Source organism: Penicillium cataractarum, assembly GCF_028827025.1.
Source record: "Penicillium cataractarum strain IBT 29864 chromosome Unknown utg000005l, whole genome shotgun sequence".
Classification (NCBI taxonomy): Eukaryota; Fungi; Ascomycota; class Eurotiomycetes; order Eurotiales; family Aspergillaceae; genus Penicillium; species Penicillium cataractarum.
The window spans coordinates 706,543-721,926 of record NW_026622741.1 but is presented as its reverse complement, the minus strand read 5'-3'; the positions used below and the strand labels follow the sequence as shown (position 1 = coordinate 721,926).

The following is a 15,384-nucleotide window of genomic DNA, read 5'->3' as shown; positions in this document are numbered from 1 at the left end:
AGTACTAATAATTAACAAGACCAGTGCTCATAAATTCTGCCACGGGATTCATAAATACATTCATAAACGTTTACACGAGTGGGCTTCACTCGTGGTCAGTGGTCCAAATAGTCACAGCATCAGTTACCGGGGCTTTCACGGTGTTATCCGGGGTTTGTTTCATTATCTATCACTGTAGGGTTTGTCTGCTGAAGGAAGCATTTATGGACGAGATTAAGAGCAGGGGAACAGATTAACGCCAAAGATCGTAGCATTTCCAGCGCTCAATTGCGAGAGTGGGCCAATTAAGTATAAGGGATGTTCATTTTCACCTTTTCATTGTCAAAAGCACCATATTAGTGGTACTGTTGTGCTCGCTTGGCAAGCTCTACCCTTACCTTAAGATTAGTCCCATGTATATTACTGGGCCATGAGCCTCATGTAGCTATTAATGGCACAAGTATTTTAGGCTTTCCACTCTCATTTATAGTAGTTCTAAGTTCAAAGCTGAGCAGTAATCGTAGCAGCCCTTGAGAGTAAATGTGGATCGTATACAGTATTACAAGCCGCCTCTATTTGTTCTCCGTGTTATTTGACTAGCTTTAGCCCAGATATATACACTGTAGCTAGGACTAATGACTTTTCTAACCCAACAAGTCATCAGAATTCGTATTCAGCACCCTAGGGGTGATCCTGGCGTCTCAGGACATCTCAGATGACATCAGAGTAAAATCTCATGGCAGCAATTCCATTATGATCCCCAAAATTGGTAAATTCAATATTTCGCAGTAACTAACTATGCAAGGACATGAAAGAATTTTTGAGTTGATGTCTTTCGAGCTGGCTTCAAGCGAGGACGTAATTCTGTGACAAATGGGAGAAAGTTATTCCATTTCAAATACGACACGTCTCTACCTGAATACTTGCTATAATCTTCAGCATTTATCAACCAATCTTCTCTATTTGTGGCCGCACTCAGTCCGGACACTGGCCTCTACCTTGAAGGAAGTATGGAAGTGTCTTGCCATATACCTATTCAAGTAAGATACCGCAACAGCAAACGAGACGAATGAGCCAAGAAGTTGTCGCCATTATTGAAAATGACACCGCAAGCCACAAGGTAGCAAACATATGTGGCCCAAGACTTGCTTCAACACCGAAATCTTTGAGAACGGCTTGAATTGCTGCCTTCATAGTGACGTAAATCACTGTACTACCAACTGCAGCGCCCAAAACGAACGCACTTGCGATCTAATTTGCTAGATCAGCCCAATTCAGTTCTGAAATAAAATTAACTTACGAATGAAGATATTGCAGTAACGAAATTTCCCCAGGGAGAGATCAGATTCACAACCCCTAGAGCAAAGGTAGCCGCGGTTAATAAAAATCCGATTATATAGGCTGAAATTGACCATCGTGATAGGGCCCGGCTTGCTGCATGGAGCTTGTCAACGCCTGGAATTATTGACGCGACATCCTTAGATACTGAGCCAAGGATGCTTTCAAGGTCAAATGAGAAGGAAGTACTTGGTGTCGTGCAATTAGTTCCCCCACGTGTATTCTCTTGGCAGTCACCCCAAATCCCTATAGTATAGGAGCTTGGAAGTTGTGTTTTAATTTCATTGGCCAAACTTTGAAGTTTTCCATCTGCTTCAGTAGCTGCTGTTTTTGCGGCATTTGTCGCCTGAGATATGGCCGTCTGCACGGCACTAGCTGCGTTCCCTGCGATATCGCCTGCGTCTGAAGCCACCGTGGATGGATCTACTCCGCCTATATTGATACCACGACGTAGATTAAGGTGATCAATGCTCGAAAATCCGGTTAGGTTGACCTGTTAAGTGTAAGATTACTTCCAAAAAATAAAGTTTGGTCATTTACCTTCATGAAGTACAGATTAGGAGGTGCAGAGGTCGAGGTGCATCCACTGAAAACAACCGCTAAGCAGATCAGAGTCCCAGAGGAGAAAATCACTGGTAAAAGCCCACCCAAACGACCGATCATGTTTAATTTTAAAATATAGAACAGGGTTCGAACAAAACTGGAACACGTAATGGAATCGTATATCATTGTGATAAAGTCTAGGCAGCTTGTGGCCCTTATATCTAGGTAAAATTCAAGCTTGGTCCCACGTATTCTTGCGGCCCGTTATGCCAGTTAACTGAGTTAACGTAATTCACAGGCGAATCAGCCACACAAGAGAGCTGGCCATCCCAAAGCACCATACTTAATGCTATATTCCAATTCCAGGATATCTCAACACCAAAACATCCCTTCCATTAAAGCTGCATGTTGTGCATTTTCAGACAAAGTAATAGGATGTATACATATGAAGCCTCTCAGTATTATTTCGGCACTTTACCATGAAAATAAGCTGCAAGACATAAAGATATACTTTATCTCTGTTTGTACTTACACCTTTCCTCTTATACTTCAATAGAAGATTGAAAATAGTAGATAGATTACACTTGCCCAATTCGTTATCCTAAATAAGTTCAGTTGCTCAGATATGACGTTTTAATTAATCGCATTTAGTATAGTGTTTTATGGCGGCCGGCTCGCTTGTGAATTACGTTAGCTAAATCAATAGTACAGCATGCACTCACCTCTTTGGTTTTCCGTCCCTTGTGTAAAAGCAATTCCGTAGGGCCTAGGATTTAGAGATTAGACGCCGTGCAGTTGCCGCTTATAAGCCTTGTGGAGACATACCTTTCGTGTCTGAATTCCTTACTAGGCATAGGGTCAATGAGCACCAACTGGGCTAGGTGCCTTCACCGACTGGACTTACTACGTCCATTTGCTAAAACCTATAAGTACTGTAGTACTGATAGTCTATGATTAGGTAGTTAATTTCAGGCAGACGCCGATGACGAGATAGACCTGTAGATTTAGACACCACAGTGAAAAAAAAGTGGTGGCTGATAATGTTTCTATGTGCTGCGGGCGCACTGAGAAAGAAAGAATAGCGCGTTCGGTGATACCTGGATAGGTTTCGAGGAATATCCGACTGGTTCCTCGGCTGGAACAACGCATGATATCGATCAACTAATCAAGTATTTAGCGGATTCCCAGGAGCATCTTTTTAAGAGATTAATTCATAGACTGTCCCAGTCGCCCAATTGGAAATTTCAGCTGCTTGAATATAAGTATGAGGTACCCCCAGGTAAGATTATATATTGCCTTTTGGTTTCTATAAAATTGTTTAAAGATTTTTCATTTGGAAATTACAGTTGTGATTTCTTTTGTTGTTGCAATAAGATTAGAATGTCTGATCGTGGAACGTCAGGACAGGTTACGCCCACGTCGAACTCTTATTCGGCTGGTTATTCAATTTCAATGCCCGGGGCGCGCCCTGGACAGATTATGGCTGGCGTTAACCATGGGAGTGTTCCATCGAACACGGTTCTTGGTCTTGGTTTTTCCAATTCGGCAGCGCCTGAAGTGTCAGGTGGCCGTGGTGGTGAGCAGGGGACTGCGACTCATGCTACGGTGAACACGTTTGTGTTTGGAAGCGGTAGCGCGCGCACGGTGGAATCTTCTGTTCAGAGATCCTCGTCCGGGGGTATCTCCATGGTGGAAAACCATGAAGCGATTACATTCAACCTGCAGGATGGCGTTGCTAAGATTGGTGAAAAGAAGTTTGATGTTGGCAAACGGTGAATATGAATGTTGAATTGAGTAAGACTTTTATTTGAAGAGCTGTTAGATGTATACAGCGTGGCTAATGTTGTGAACATAGTTTATTTGAGATGGTGATCTCAGGGTTAGGAAGCATTGAATATTTGTGTACTCATGTTTTGTGAAACAATATTGACCTTACTAAATGGCTGACAGAGTCTACTCACAATGGTAACATCATTTATCAACCTAATATCCGACAATATCCTCTCTGCCGTGATACAGTACCGAATGGTTTGGAATCAGTTTTACTACTATATTCATGTAGGCAACTATGAATTTGGGTCGGATTAAAGTGAATTCAAAATAACAGTCAATATCCTTCAACCTCGCTACATGATAGGCCTGAAGAAGATATGCAAAGCTAGCATTTAGAGCATTAAGTTTTCCTTTATGTGAGGGCTAGAGGTACAGTAAAGACCGGTAAGGTAGTTCCTAGCTGTGTGTTGTATTGATCCGTTGGAAGACATCAACGCCATAGAAAAGGTTGTGGGTGTGCTTGATTATTTCGCAACATTTCGACATAACATCCCCGGGCCTCCCTCTGGCGGGACCTATCGCGGGCTTCTCTTCCTCAAGACTGAGATTCTTGTTTTTCGACAGTCTTGACGAGATGGAGAAGTAGTTCAATAGCCGGCTTTTCGCACGGAATGGGCTGTGAGCTAGTACTTTGCCATTTAGATATAGCGCCTCGAAATATCCTATGGCAGGAAGATGGCTCTCTCTGCCTCATTGACTGGGCATCTGCTGGGTATTATCCAAGATTGTTCGAGTTTTGCGCACAGTGGATTATTGAAGGAAAGGACGGCGAGTTTAATTCCCTTCTCTTGAAATCGATGAATCCTCTACCGTACCAAGAGATGGCGCAGAAAGAGTCCGTCCTATGTGCATGGAGGAATATTCAAAAGTATCCTTTGTAAGTTCTGGAGACTGTATCTGTCTGTTGGTTGAGACTAATATCTTCTAGCCGAACCAAAAATACAAATTCTTCCAAAACATTATCAAGAGATTCAATGGATCGTATTCCTGCACCACCCCATCCAATGCCAGACTATCCGCCAGGCTGGCATGAACAAGCTCAGCAGGAAGGCATTACCCCGACAGGACCCACTCTGGTCCCTCCTCCACGCTCCTCTCCAGGAACTGGAGAACAAAATCGAGTTTACAATCGCGTCGCTCGTTGTTTGCGCGCAATTTGGGCTCCGCACCCTAAACCATCTGATGCTGCGTAGTTTCGGCTAGCCGCAGCCGTCTGGGTTGTTCAACTTGCTGTGGCATCAACCACCAATCTTGTCCAAAATTGTATCTGGGCTGTTTGAAGGTTCTCTGGCTACGTATATTTCCCCAATTGTATAATTCTTAGGCAGAATTTATTAAATTCCCAATAAGTACTTTGTCTCCATTACCTCGGCCAAATATGAGACCAAGTGGTTTATCGGGACCAGTCACGTCTTGGAACGATCGTCAGCCCGTCAAAACCACAGCATCATTCCAATAATGTAAGAAGAAGGACAGTTGACTATGTACCTTTCACGACTTGACCCCAATGGAATCTCTCATGCAGATATGAAATCTTCATTTGGCGCTATTGGCAGTGTTGTGGATAACCTTGACCATGGATTTGATGACTTTCTTGACTGATCTTTACAAGAGTACTGATCTGCATAGCTGTCGCACATGAGGTCATTCTATGCATGTTATGATATCAGCGGGTCTGAGAGAGGTTTTAAGCGTGAAAACCTCCGGTTTGTGAATTTTCAGTTTCAGAGCATTCATTCTCACCATGGAATCCAAAAAAGTCCCCCTTTCCACGAGTGTGTACTGCCCTATATGGCAAGATGCAAGTACCTAATGTAAAGCAGATTTTTGGAGTCACAAATGGTCGAACTTTGCTCTTCAACCAGCTGCGATTCCTTGAAGATACACCAGAGGTTACTCGAGTCTAAAAGCGAAGTCGTGGCTGCCGCATTCCAGCGCGATTTTCCAGAATGCCATTCTAGGTGTTACACGTTCACCGAGACCGCTCATGTCACAGTGTCCCAGTTTATCGAATGGGCATATAGTGGGGACTATACTGACGTGAATCCTATGCCTATCCACAAGCCTTGGGAGAAACAACCCGGAAATCCTCCAGAGCCAACAACTCCAGGGCCGCTGGATGAACTTTCGGAGGAGAGCAAGGTCTTACCCGCGCACACACTGCTATCTCATCTACATGTCTACGTATTCAGCCATGTTTATCAAGTCTCAAAGCTCAAAGAGCTGGCGTTTGATAAATTTACGACGGTCCTGAAGGATATGGGAAAGCCAACAAAAATCGATGAGCAGCTTGCGGTCATTGATTGTCTTGAGGTTGTATTTTCGAAAGTGGATCGCTATGATGGGCTTCGAGGGTGGCTAGCTCAATATGCTGCTTGGTGCTTGGATACTTTACGTCTTCAAGGCAAATTTCATGGTCTGCTGCGGAGGGTGCTGGCCCTTAGTTCGCGCATGATGGAATCACTGAGCCCAGCAAAAGAAGCTCCTTGGAACACGAAGTCGTGCAATTACTGTGTCCCACCTTATGATACCCGTACTAGCTTCGATGAAGAGAGTGGATATTAAGGGAGCAGAGTACTGTAAGTTATAAACAGGTTCACGAATGGTCATCTGCTCTCTTTGTGGAGACAATTACCGGCAAGCTTGATTCGGGCAACCTCCGCTTGAGCCGTCCGGGGATTGATATGGAGAGTCGTTGGCGCGTATGTCTTCCAGATTCAATTTATTCGATTAAATTTATTGGGTTTAATTTAAGTTTCACCATCGTTTGTCCCCTATCGACACCATCAACATAACTAATGGACTGAGTGATTAGTGCGGAAGGCATAGTTGAATTACCAGATAATTGAGGTCAAGAGGTGACCTCTGGCAAAGGTTTGGCTGTTCTGCTAGAAGTTGAAAGCCAAGTAAAGAGAAACCCTTGCCTTGAATGCCCACAATTTTGGCAATTTTGCACACTGCCTATCTATACTGTACGCAAAGGTTATAGAATATAGAATAAAGACCGCAGGCATCCTCATGCGACGTTTGTGATTGATGGAAGCCAAACACCAAAAATCATGGCAAAAACCAAACATAACGATAGTAATATCACCAATTGTCCTCAATGAGGCTGATTATGCTGTCGTTGATATTATTTTGTTCAGCCTCTTCATCAGTGTCATACCATGCATCCAGCGCCGGGCACCAATGTCATACTTCTTCTTTTGGATAGCTGTGAGTCTCGATTTCAGTTTCATTTTCAGAAAGAAGTTCGCTTTCTATGAGACCAGTCAGCTGATTGTGGACAAATATTTACCCATCAGCAACAGCTCAAGATGTATAGCGTTGTCTTCCTCGACCCTGAAAATAAGACTTAGGCAAAGAAGCCTCTGAGTGGTAATCGTGGGTAGGACTTACCGACCAGTCACACAGGCCTGCATGTTAAAGACCGTCCGTTTGTTCTCAAGCCACTCCTGGAGTCGAGAAATTTGGGAATATCTTGCCTCTTCAAGAAGGGCAAGGTACAATGTGGTCGTGTCCTTTGCCGACGTCATAAAAGATCGAGAACACCCTACGCCGAAGATAACGTAGAATATGTTCAAATAGAGTTGGATCGGCATCAATGAAGTAAGAGCCGTCAGGAAGTGCATCGTTCCACCGCCCGGACAGCAGAGATGTGAAGAAGCTGGGCTCAGGTATGAGTGATTCACGGGTAGTATTGAATCGGCGCTCCCCCACCTACAAAGTTATCTGCCTGGTTTGGGCGACATGTGAATTTTGGGAAGGGCTTTCAAATTGTTCCATGAATTACTGTACTGCACGGCTTAAAATAATCTTTGAACCATTATGAAATAAATGTTTGATAGACTGCGTAATAACAGGACGACTACAAGGTTAGCTCGAAGCCATTCAGTCAAAAGCTGAGAGAAGAGCCAAAGAGCAATGCTATATCATCTTGACGTCATGCATAGTGGCTTCCGTACTCGGGTAGAATAGGCCGAAGTACAACCCCAGCTAGTCCCATCCGGTCAACCTAGCCTTCATCGTGCTTGTTTAATAAATCTTATTCCCTGAAAATAGCACGTTAAATTCAAATAAATCCCGTGAAGGTGATGATTCTTGGTAATTCAATAATTTAATTCCATTATTAGGGTGGAGTAAAATCCTTGATCCTTGGTGGGGAGTTCTTTTGCCTCACATCAATAGGTAAATACTCGTAGTCAATCACTCTCAATCAATCACTCTCAATCAATCACTCTCAATCAATCACTCTCAATTAATCACTCTCAATTAATCACTCTCAATTAATCACTCTCAATTAATCACTCTCAATTAATCACTCTCAATTAATCACTCTCAATTAATCACTCTCAATTAATCACTCTCAATTAATCACTCTCAATTAATCACTCTCAATTAATCACTCTCAATTAATCACTCTCAATTAATCACTCTCAATTAATCACTCTCAATTAATCACTCTCAATTAATCACTCTCAATTAATCACTCTTAATTAATCACCTATCTCTGCCCACCATCACAGCCACTGAAGATTGATCAAATTATAGCACTCTGCCGGCTCACACATCAATTGCGCACAAGTATTTGACAGTAACAGCTTAACAAATTATTGAACGCTACTTCGGCTTCACTTTTCAGAGCTTCAGACTGAAATCTCTGTCGATTAACTATGAATTTGGATCGGATTAAAGTGAATTCAAAATAACAATTAATATCCTTCAACCTCGCCCATACGATGGGCCTGGAGAAGATATGCAAAGTCAGCATTTAGAGCATTAAGTTTTCCTTCATGTGGGGGCTGGACTACAGTAAAGACCGGTAAGGTACTTCCTAGCTGTTAGTACAGGGTAAAGTGTGCAGCATGTGTGTTCGAAAAGCAGAGTCAATTAATTCATGTAAAAAGCGTTTTTTTCAGGTCATGGTCCAATCAATGCCCCTGAATCAGTACTCCGGGAGTCGCAGAGTACCAAGACTACGTACATGTCTTTGCTTTTTAGATAAAGTGATTTTCATTCTTTCCCATTAATATTCCGAAAAAAAATTCTATGATCGTCAATTGCAAAAAGAAAAGACAAGTTCTCAAAATCAGATTAGGAAATAGGCGATGTGATATTGTGCTCGGCCAAAACGCATTCATGCTCTTGCACACCATTTCCAGAAGACCTCTTCACAAAGCATCCATAACCTTCGTGTGGCCTTCCTATAATTGTCCGAGCCAACGGGGAACTGACATAGCTCCTCGTGGTTTCCGGCCAGTCGAACCTGGGCTTCTCGTTCACGTGGTAGATTGAGTACCGCTGAACGAAACGGCATGATTAAGTAAACCTCTCAAACTTTAAATCAACAAATCCAAACAATTCGTGTAGTAATGAAAATCGGATATCCAACCTCATCCATATCACCGTAGAACGAGAAGAAGTTGAAGTCCTCGAGTTATTCACGAATAAGACCGCCTGTCCCGGAAGAACTTGTTGACTCTCCACCAGTATTTTGAAGCAACCGCTTTGTGTTGCATTCTCCACAGAGTGGGGGGACCGAAAAAAGTAATCCCCGTCCTGTCTAGTCAGCAGTAAAATTATTCACACAGTAAAAATCCACTTATGTCGCATCCTTTGCTCCTGTATAAACTCTGATTAAACAAGCGTTCACTAAAGCCTATCAATTGGATCAGTTGCGAGACCGACACGATGCAGGCTATCCCTCACTTACCTGTTTGATGAGCACCCGCGCCCCACGCCCCCCCACCCACCTCACCCCAACCAAAAGCCCTAACCTAGACGAACAACTGGGTTTTCTTCACCCTGTTGCCATGAGTCCTCGCTCGTAGATTGCTGGTCAAAGGGCACGCACCTTAGGAGGCTTATGCTTATCTTGAAATACCGTCGGCGGTTGTACAGAAAGTCCAGATTCAGTCAAATTTGTAAAGAAACAGCCATACTTTGAGGAGGTTGGATTTTGTAGAAATCTCTCGAGCAGGAGCCTCCAACCATCCTCCATTTTCTCGGTTGCTCGGGGGCCATGCCAAGAAGAATCCCAGCAATTGCCGCTTGCGTCGAATAAGTCAAGCCCGGGCACAGCGGACATACTGGTTGTATATTTAGTGTGTGCTGTAATGAAACAAAAACCAAATTTACTCTATTGTTCCCTTTCCCGAAACCTCGACACTCATATCGCTGTAGATTTCATGGAGAGACTGGTGGACTCCTGTTAGCCAGTGATTTTGCAAAATAGCCACAATCTTAAGGTTTTGAATTTTCCCTGTCACGTTTATCCTTGTGTTCAGCGGTATATCGTATAAATGAATCAATATGCAAAAATATCGATGACAATCATGTTCCGGTGGAATTCGCTGATCTTGAAGGGTGGGCTTGATTCTGGGCTTGATTCCTAAAAATCCCTAGGAGCCATGTGTTGGGGATAAATTCTCGTAAATAATAAATCCCTGGTTGTGCAGAGGAACCTCAGATACAAGGTTGGAATCAGCTCCAGAAATATGGCGGACATCTTTCGGAGGGATAGTTAGGCTATTTAACTTCGTAGTGACTATTGTAACACCGATGGCACGTTTCTTAGCCCCCTAGATCGACGATCACACTCCTTTTGAGTGGAGTATAGGAGGTAAAAGTTCTCGGTCTGATACTACATGACGACTTATGTACGCGCGGCTGAGATACTAATCAGTAGACTGGCGACCGGTACTGTTACTAATGGAAATTGCAGCCTTAGCCTGTGCCTGCGGCTTAACTACAAGGCCACGAATATCGGGAATAGGATCCCCATTATCCCCACGTATTTGGCAAACTAAATCAGCATTATCTTTTAACCATTGTATTGTGCCTTCTCCAGGTTCTTATACCGGCAGCGAGAGGCATCATGTATCGATTTCGGAGCCTGACAGTAGTCGCAGGGTGACTTTGAGGTTCGATTGGCTGCCAAGAGGCCCTTGATTGGTATTGTACAGGTCACGCCGAAACGTAATTCATACAGTACAGTACCACTCAAAAAAACCTCAAGCATGATTACTCTCCAGAGTGTGGCGGTGCACTGACGTAACAGGACTGTAATTGTAAATTTATTGTAATATATCGTTGCAGGAAGGAAAGCCTTCTATGATCTTGACTCGTTTCAATCGAGGGTTGAATTCACAGTATTACAAAGGATTGTGATGCTCTAATTCCAGTTCTGGCATAATCACTAGCTCATACTTAATTGAATTTGTCTACTAAGAATAACGAAACCTCATCAACTTATTTGCCGGCGAAACGGCGAATATGTACAGAGGATAACCTTTAAGGAGATTTGAATCCTCTCGGGGGAAGGGGGGAACTATGATTGGAAATCATAATCCACAATTAAACAGTGCTTTATCATCAAAGTGTGGTTGTCTTCTGATCTAATAACCAATTGCTTAACTAAGCTATCTGAGTTGCCCGTGACCGAGTGCATCGCTGAGGAGGTTTGATATCCATCCAAGCTTGCCTTAACCAGGTCATATCTATATCGGCAAAATGAGGCCCAATTTGCCTCAGAGACCAATTTTTGCTCTTGAGCTCACGAAGCTTCCGTTTCTCCGTTGCATTAAGCTTCTGTCGAAGCGTTTTCTCCGTCGAATGGTTTGAAGACTGTTGCATAAGTTGTTGTCTTCTGGCCTGGGCTCGGGTAAGAGGTTTCTTGAGATTAGTGATCGAGTCCGTACCAAGAGATGTGACCTGATCAATGAGTCCCTGATGGGCGGGATAATGGCTTTCTGACTCAATTTCCACATCAGAGCATATGCGGTTGCCTGACTTGGAATCAGGCTGCGCATCTCGTGAGTGTTTCTTCTCTTCGTTTGCTTCACTTGCGGTAAAGCCAGTAGTATGCACACCCAGAATGTGCAAATCCATAGAATTTACTTCTGTGGCCTTCTCTATGGCGTTGGTCTCGATTGATGATTGGCTAGATAACTGTAGCTTGTTGGTAACACCACCACGATCTTTGTATCCATCATTTGTGTTCTTCTCGACTGTCTTGAGAGAGGAAGAACCAATGGTCTCAAAACCGGTAGTGGATTGATCAGCAGTAATTCGAATAGGAGCCCCTGTATGGGCTCCGACGCTGAGGGATTGTGATTTGATATCTTGCCCATCCGGGGGGATTTCAAGCACATCCGTCTCCGAGTAATCTTGGCCATAAAGCTGAGGTCTCTGGGCTTGGTAGAACTCCAATGGGGTGAGGATCCTTGGATCAATCACATCCAAACCAGGCGTTGTTGGTCGCGAGCTGAGCGGGGAAATTGCTTCAGAAGAGCAGGGACTACTTCCGCTGCTTCGAGTTGCCTTATTGCTCAAACTGGAACAATAATATTGCTCGGGATGTTCTTCAATAAAGGCATGCAATGTGGGAACGGGAATGAAAATGGTGTTTGAAAGTTGATACTCATGTTCGTGACGTGGAGGCGGATAGCGGTAGAAGCGAACTCTTTTGGAGCATCGCTCCTCTGGCTCTTCTGATGATTTTCGCGATTCCGCTTTGTAGGTATTCTTTCTCTTCCTCTGGCGTTTCAGACTTAGCCATATGGCTTTGTTTAGCTTGTGAATGTCATGCAAATGGTGTCGGAGGCCACGTTCTTCGTCAAAAATTTTGCCACATCCGCATATTGACTTCTCTCCACGACTCTGATTTCCATTCATATGTTGCTCTTCAATGTGTTGTCTCAAATTACCACTGGTCAGCCAGTAGTGTAAGCGGTCTTCGGCGGCAAGATCTTTGTTCCACAAACAGAAAGGGCAGTAGCCTGGGCGGATCACAGTGTGACGATATACGATCACCTCACATTGCTGAGTTACCCATGATTGGATGTGGAAAGAGCAGTGGTCTCGCCAGTGACTTAGCTGAAACCACTTCATGCACTCGTAGCAAAATTTCAACTCTGATTCCAAGACTTGATGGTTCAAAGCAATCTCGCGTCGAACACATTTGTGAATGTGGGTACTCCTATCGGTTTTTTTCAGGCTGAGAACGTTAGTATAGTTTCATTCTTCTGCGGCTAGACGGCTCACCGTGTAATCTCTTCATTGCAATCTTTAGCGGGGCAGCGACCCTTAACGGGGCTTTCTTGTGGAAGATAGATCACATCAAAGTCACGTTCACAGTGAGTTTTTAGGTCTTCCACAAAAAGGAGCATTTCATCGAAGGAAAGCTCGCCGTGGAAATTCATCAAGGTTGAAATTCGCGCAAAATCAGGCATAATCAAGGCTTGAACCCGTGTGCAAACGTCATCATCATCAAGCGCCCGCTCGTCTTTCCCTTTGTTGAGAATTCTTTGGTCTCTTCTTTCACGTATCCAGCTGCTTTGGTATTTCTTCAGCTCAGAAAGGCGGAATCGAACCAAGGTCTTTCTGTACTTCAGTCTCTCCGCATTTATGGATATTTTGTCGCCTCGAGCTTCAAGCTCCTCGATCCGACTTTTGATCTCAACCATCTCTGGCTTTAGCAGGATTTTTTCCTCTACCTCTGCTGGCAGCTCCCCTGGAAGTCCGCGCTCATAGAATTTTTCACATCCTTGAAAATAGTCAATGTGACTTGACTGCTCTTCCTCACCTAGAACGGCTGAGACGGTATCGATCGAAGAGCAGTGTAACACATAGTCTTTAGGATATGTTCCAGCATCTTTGTGTCCGTATATTTGCGATACCAAGGCAGAACCATGCTTTCCTGTCCCCGCAATTAGCAAAACTCTGACCGACCCGACATCGAACTTGTATACCCACCTTCAATTACACTTCCCAGAAACTTCCGAACTTTATGAATAGTCAAACTCTCACTATATCCAGCGGCAGTGACTCTTCCACGCAGTATTTCACAAAACCGCTCCTTAGTGAGTGGGACATCTTGTGGACCGTTGGCCGTAACATTTCTGAGCACAGGCTTATTCAGATATTCATCCTTCCAGCGTAATGGAATTGGCCGTCCATCTGAAAGATCGTACTCCGCTAGGTCTTCTGCGGTTTCGATACCGAATAGAGCACCATGTTGAAGGGCAATAGCCAGAAGGACATAGCCAGATGCGAACTGTGGTTTCCTACTGTCACGGATTCCAATTCCAAACCTTAAAATTATATCAGCGTGTAAACTCTTATTTATAGGCAAAATATTAAAGAATGTATTTTTTGCTTACTCACACAGTGTAGTCTGGGTTTCGATTATTCTTTAGCCACACTTGATTGACTTTCCACTCGACCTTCCATGGGGCCGTAGAGGATGGAAATAAAACCAGCTCGATGTCCTACACAAGAATTAGTTTAGTACAAAAGCAACACCAAAATCTACTCACCTTATATCTAAGGCCCCTTTCGTCTCTATCCTCATGGGCCGGTATAAAGGCTCCAATCCTGGCTCCGGTAAAAAGATATAATTGAAGAGCCAGTGTCATGATAGCCTTCAGTAATCCGGGTATGAATCGGCGATGATCTGATTGCCATATAGATGATATCACTCGAAGGAAATCCTTCTTGGTGAAGCTGTGGTCTGGATCTTCAACATTCTCAATCCACTTGTCTTTTCCTGCCAATGTTCTCCTTATCCACTGTGTTGCGGTTAGTCTTGCTTGTGCCATGGAATTTAGCAACAGCTTACGTTATATATTTCGTTCCGGTCTTCCATCACAATTTTGATTTGGCATTCTTCTTCAAACCCACCAAACAGCCGCTCGGCGCAATTGAGAAATGAAGTCATCACCGGCCTGCCATTCTTACTTTTCTTGCCTCGCGCTATGTGACCATACCAGCGGAAAAATTCTTTGAGGAGCATATAGTCTGGAGTCGCACAACCTGGCCCAAATTTATAGCCCTCGATTCCAACCTGTTCAACAAATCTAAGAGAAAGTCAGCAACGCATACGGCGTGCAATCCGCCGGGGAAATTGCGTCAAAACTCACTGCATCCAACGATCGACAGCGTGGGAATACATCTTCTTGGTCTTGGGTATTCTTTTATCTTTTTCTCGCTTAGCATCCTCCTCCGCATGAGCGCCAAAAACATAGCCGCTCTTTGCCAGTTGTTTGGCGGCCTCATCTTGTTGAGCAAAGAAAGCCTTCTGACCCATGATAGAAATTATCCCAACAAACGCTAGGACGAATAAATAGAAGTAGAGGTCGAAGTGAGGAACAAAGAGAATATGTGCGGTAGCTTGAAATGAGGAACGTAGCCACAATTTGTACTTCAGGACTTGAGCACAGATCGTAGTGTCTGATGAGCGCGGAACGCTTTTTTTCTGCCCCATTGCATGGCAGAAAGCCTCAACCCTCTATCATCTGAGTTATCGTACCGTAATTTGAGAAAGGACAGGTATTGGAGGGTCGAGTACCTCAAAAAAAGGGGCATGGTGAAAAATGAGGGGCATGGTGAAAAATGAGGGGCATGGTGAAAAATGAGGTCTATCAAAAAGTAGGTATTTGGGTATGGGCTAACAATGGACTGGGTGCTCAATAGAACAATCGCTGATGACTCAGTGAGCAGCCAATCAGACTCACTGAGCGCTCAGTGAGCGCTCATTGGACCTCACTGATCATCACGTGATGGCACTGAGCAGCTCAGTGAGTCTGAGCCTGGACTGAAATTTACTCAGTGATCCTGACTCTGAGCGCCCTCATTAAAGCGGCGGCAGCTAAGATAGGAAAGCCCCACCTGGCATAGGAAAAATGTTAC

General features: G+C 44.0%; 4 protein-coding genes across 4 annotated transcripts; 3 read left to right on the top strand and 1 right to left on the bottom strand.

Moving 5' to 3' along the window:
* Window positions 1–3,312: 3,312 nt before the first annotated feature.
* N7496_006020 (uncharacterized protein) lies at window positions 3,313–3,932 on the top strand (the record flags this gene model as incomplete). Its single annotated transcript, XM_056698949.1, has 2 exons — window positions 3,313–3,632; window positions 3,923–3,932. The coding sequence occupies 2 exons, from the start codon at window positions 3,313–3,315 to the stop codon at window positions 3,930–3,932; spliced, it is 330 nt and encodes a 109-aa protein (XP_056554362.1).
* Window positions 3,933–4,304: 372 nt separating this feature from the next.
* N7496_006019 (phosphotransferase family protein) lies at window positions 4,305–4,886 on the top strand (the record flags this gene model as incomplete). The annotated part of the gene is made up of 2 exons (XM_056698948.1): window positions 4,305–4,570; window positions 4,622–4,886. The coding sequence occupies 2 exons, from the start codon at window positions 4,305–4,307 to the stop codon at window positions 4,884–4,886; spliced, it is 531 nt and encodes a 176-aa protein (XP_056554361.1).
* Window positions 4,887–5,532: 646 nt separating this feature from the next.
* Window positions 5,533–6,258, top strand: N7496_006018 (uncharacterized protein; the record flags this gene model as incomplete). The annotated part of the gene is made up of 1 exon (XM_056698947.1): window positions 5,533–6,258. The coding sequence occupies one exon, from the start codon at window positions 5,533–5,535 to the stop codon at window positions 6,256–6,258; it is 726 nt and encodes a 241-aa protein (XP_056554360.1).
* A 4,851-nt stretch (window positions 6,259–11,109) lies between these two features.
* N7496_006017 (uncharacterized protein) lies at window positions 11,110–14,782 on the bottom strand (the record flags this gene model as incomplete). The annotated part of the gene is made up of 7 exons (XM_056698946.1): window positions 11,110–12,691; window positions 12,739–13,393; window positions 13,450–13,787; window positions 13,861–13,964; window positions 14,013–14,264; window positions 14,315–14,552; window positions 14,616–14,782. 7 exons carry the CDS (start codon window positions 14,780–14,782, stop codon window positions 11,110–11,112), a joined length of 3,336 nt encoding a protein of 1,111 aa, XP_056554359.1.
* Between the last annotated feature and the right edge of the window lie 602 nt (window positions 14,783–15,384).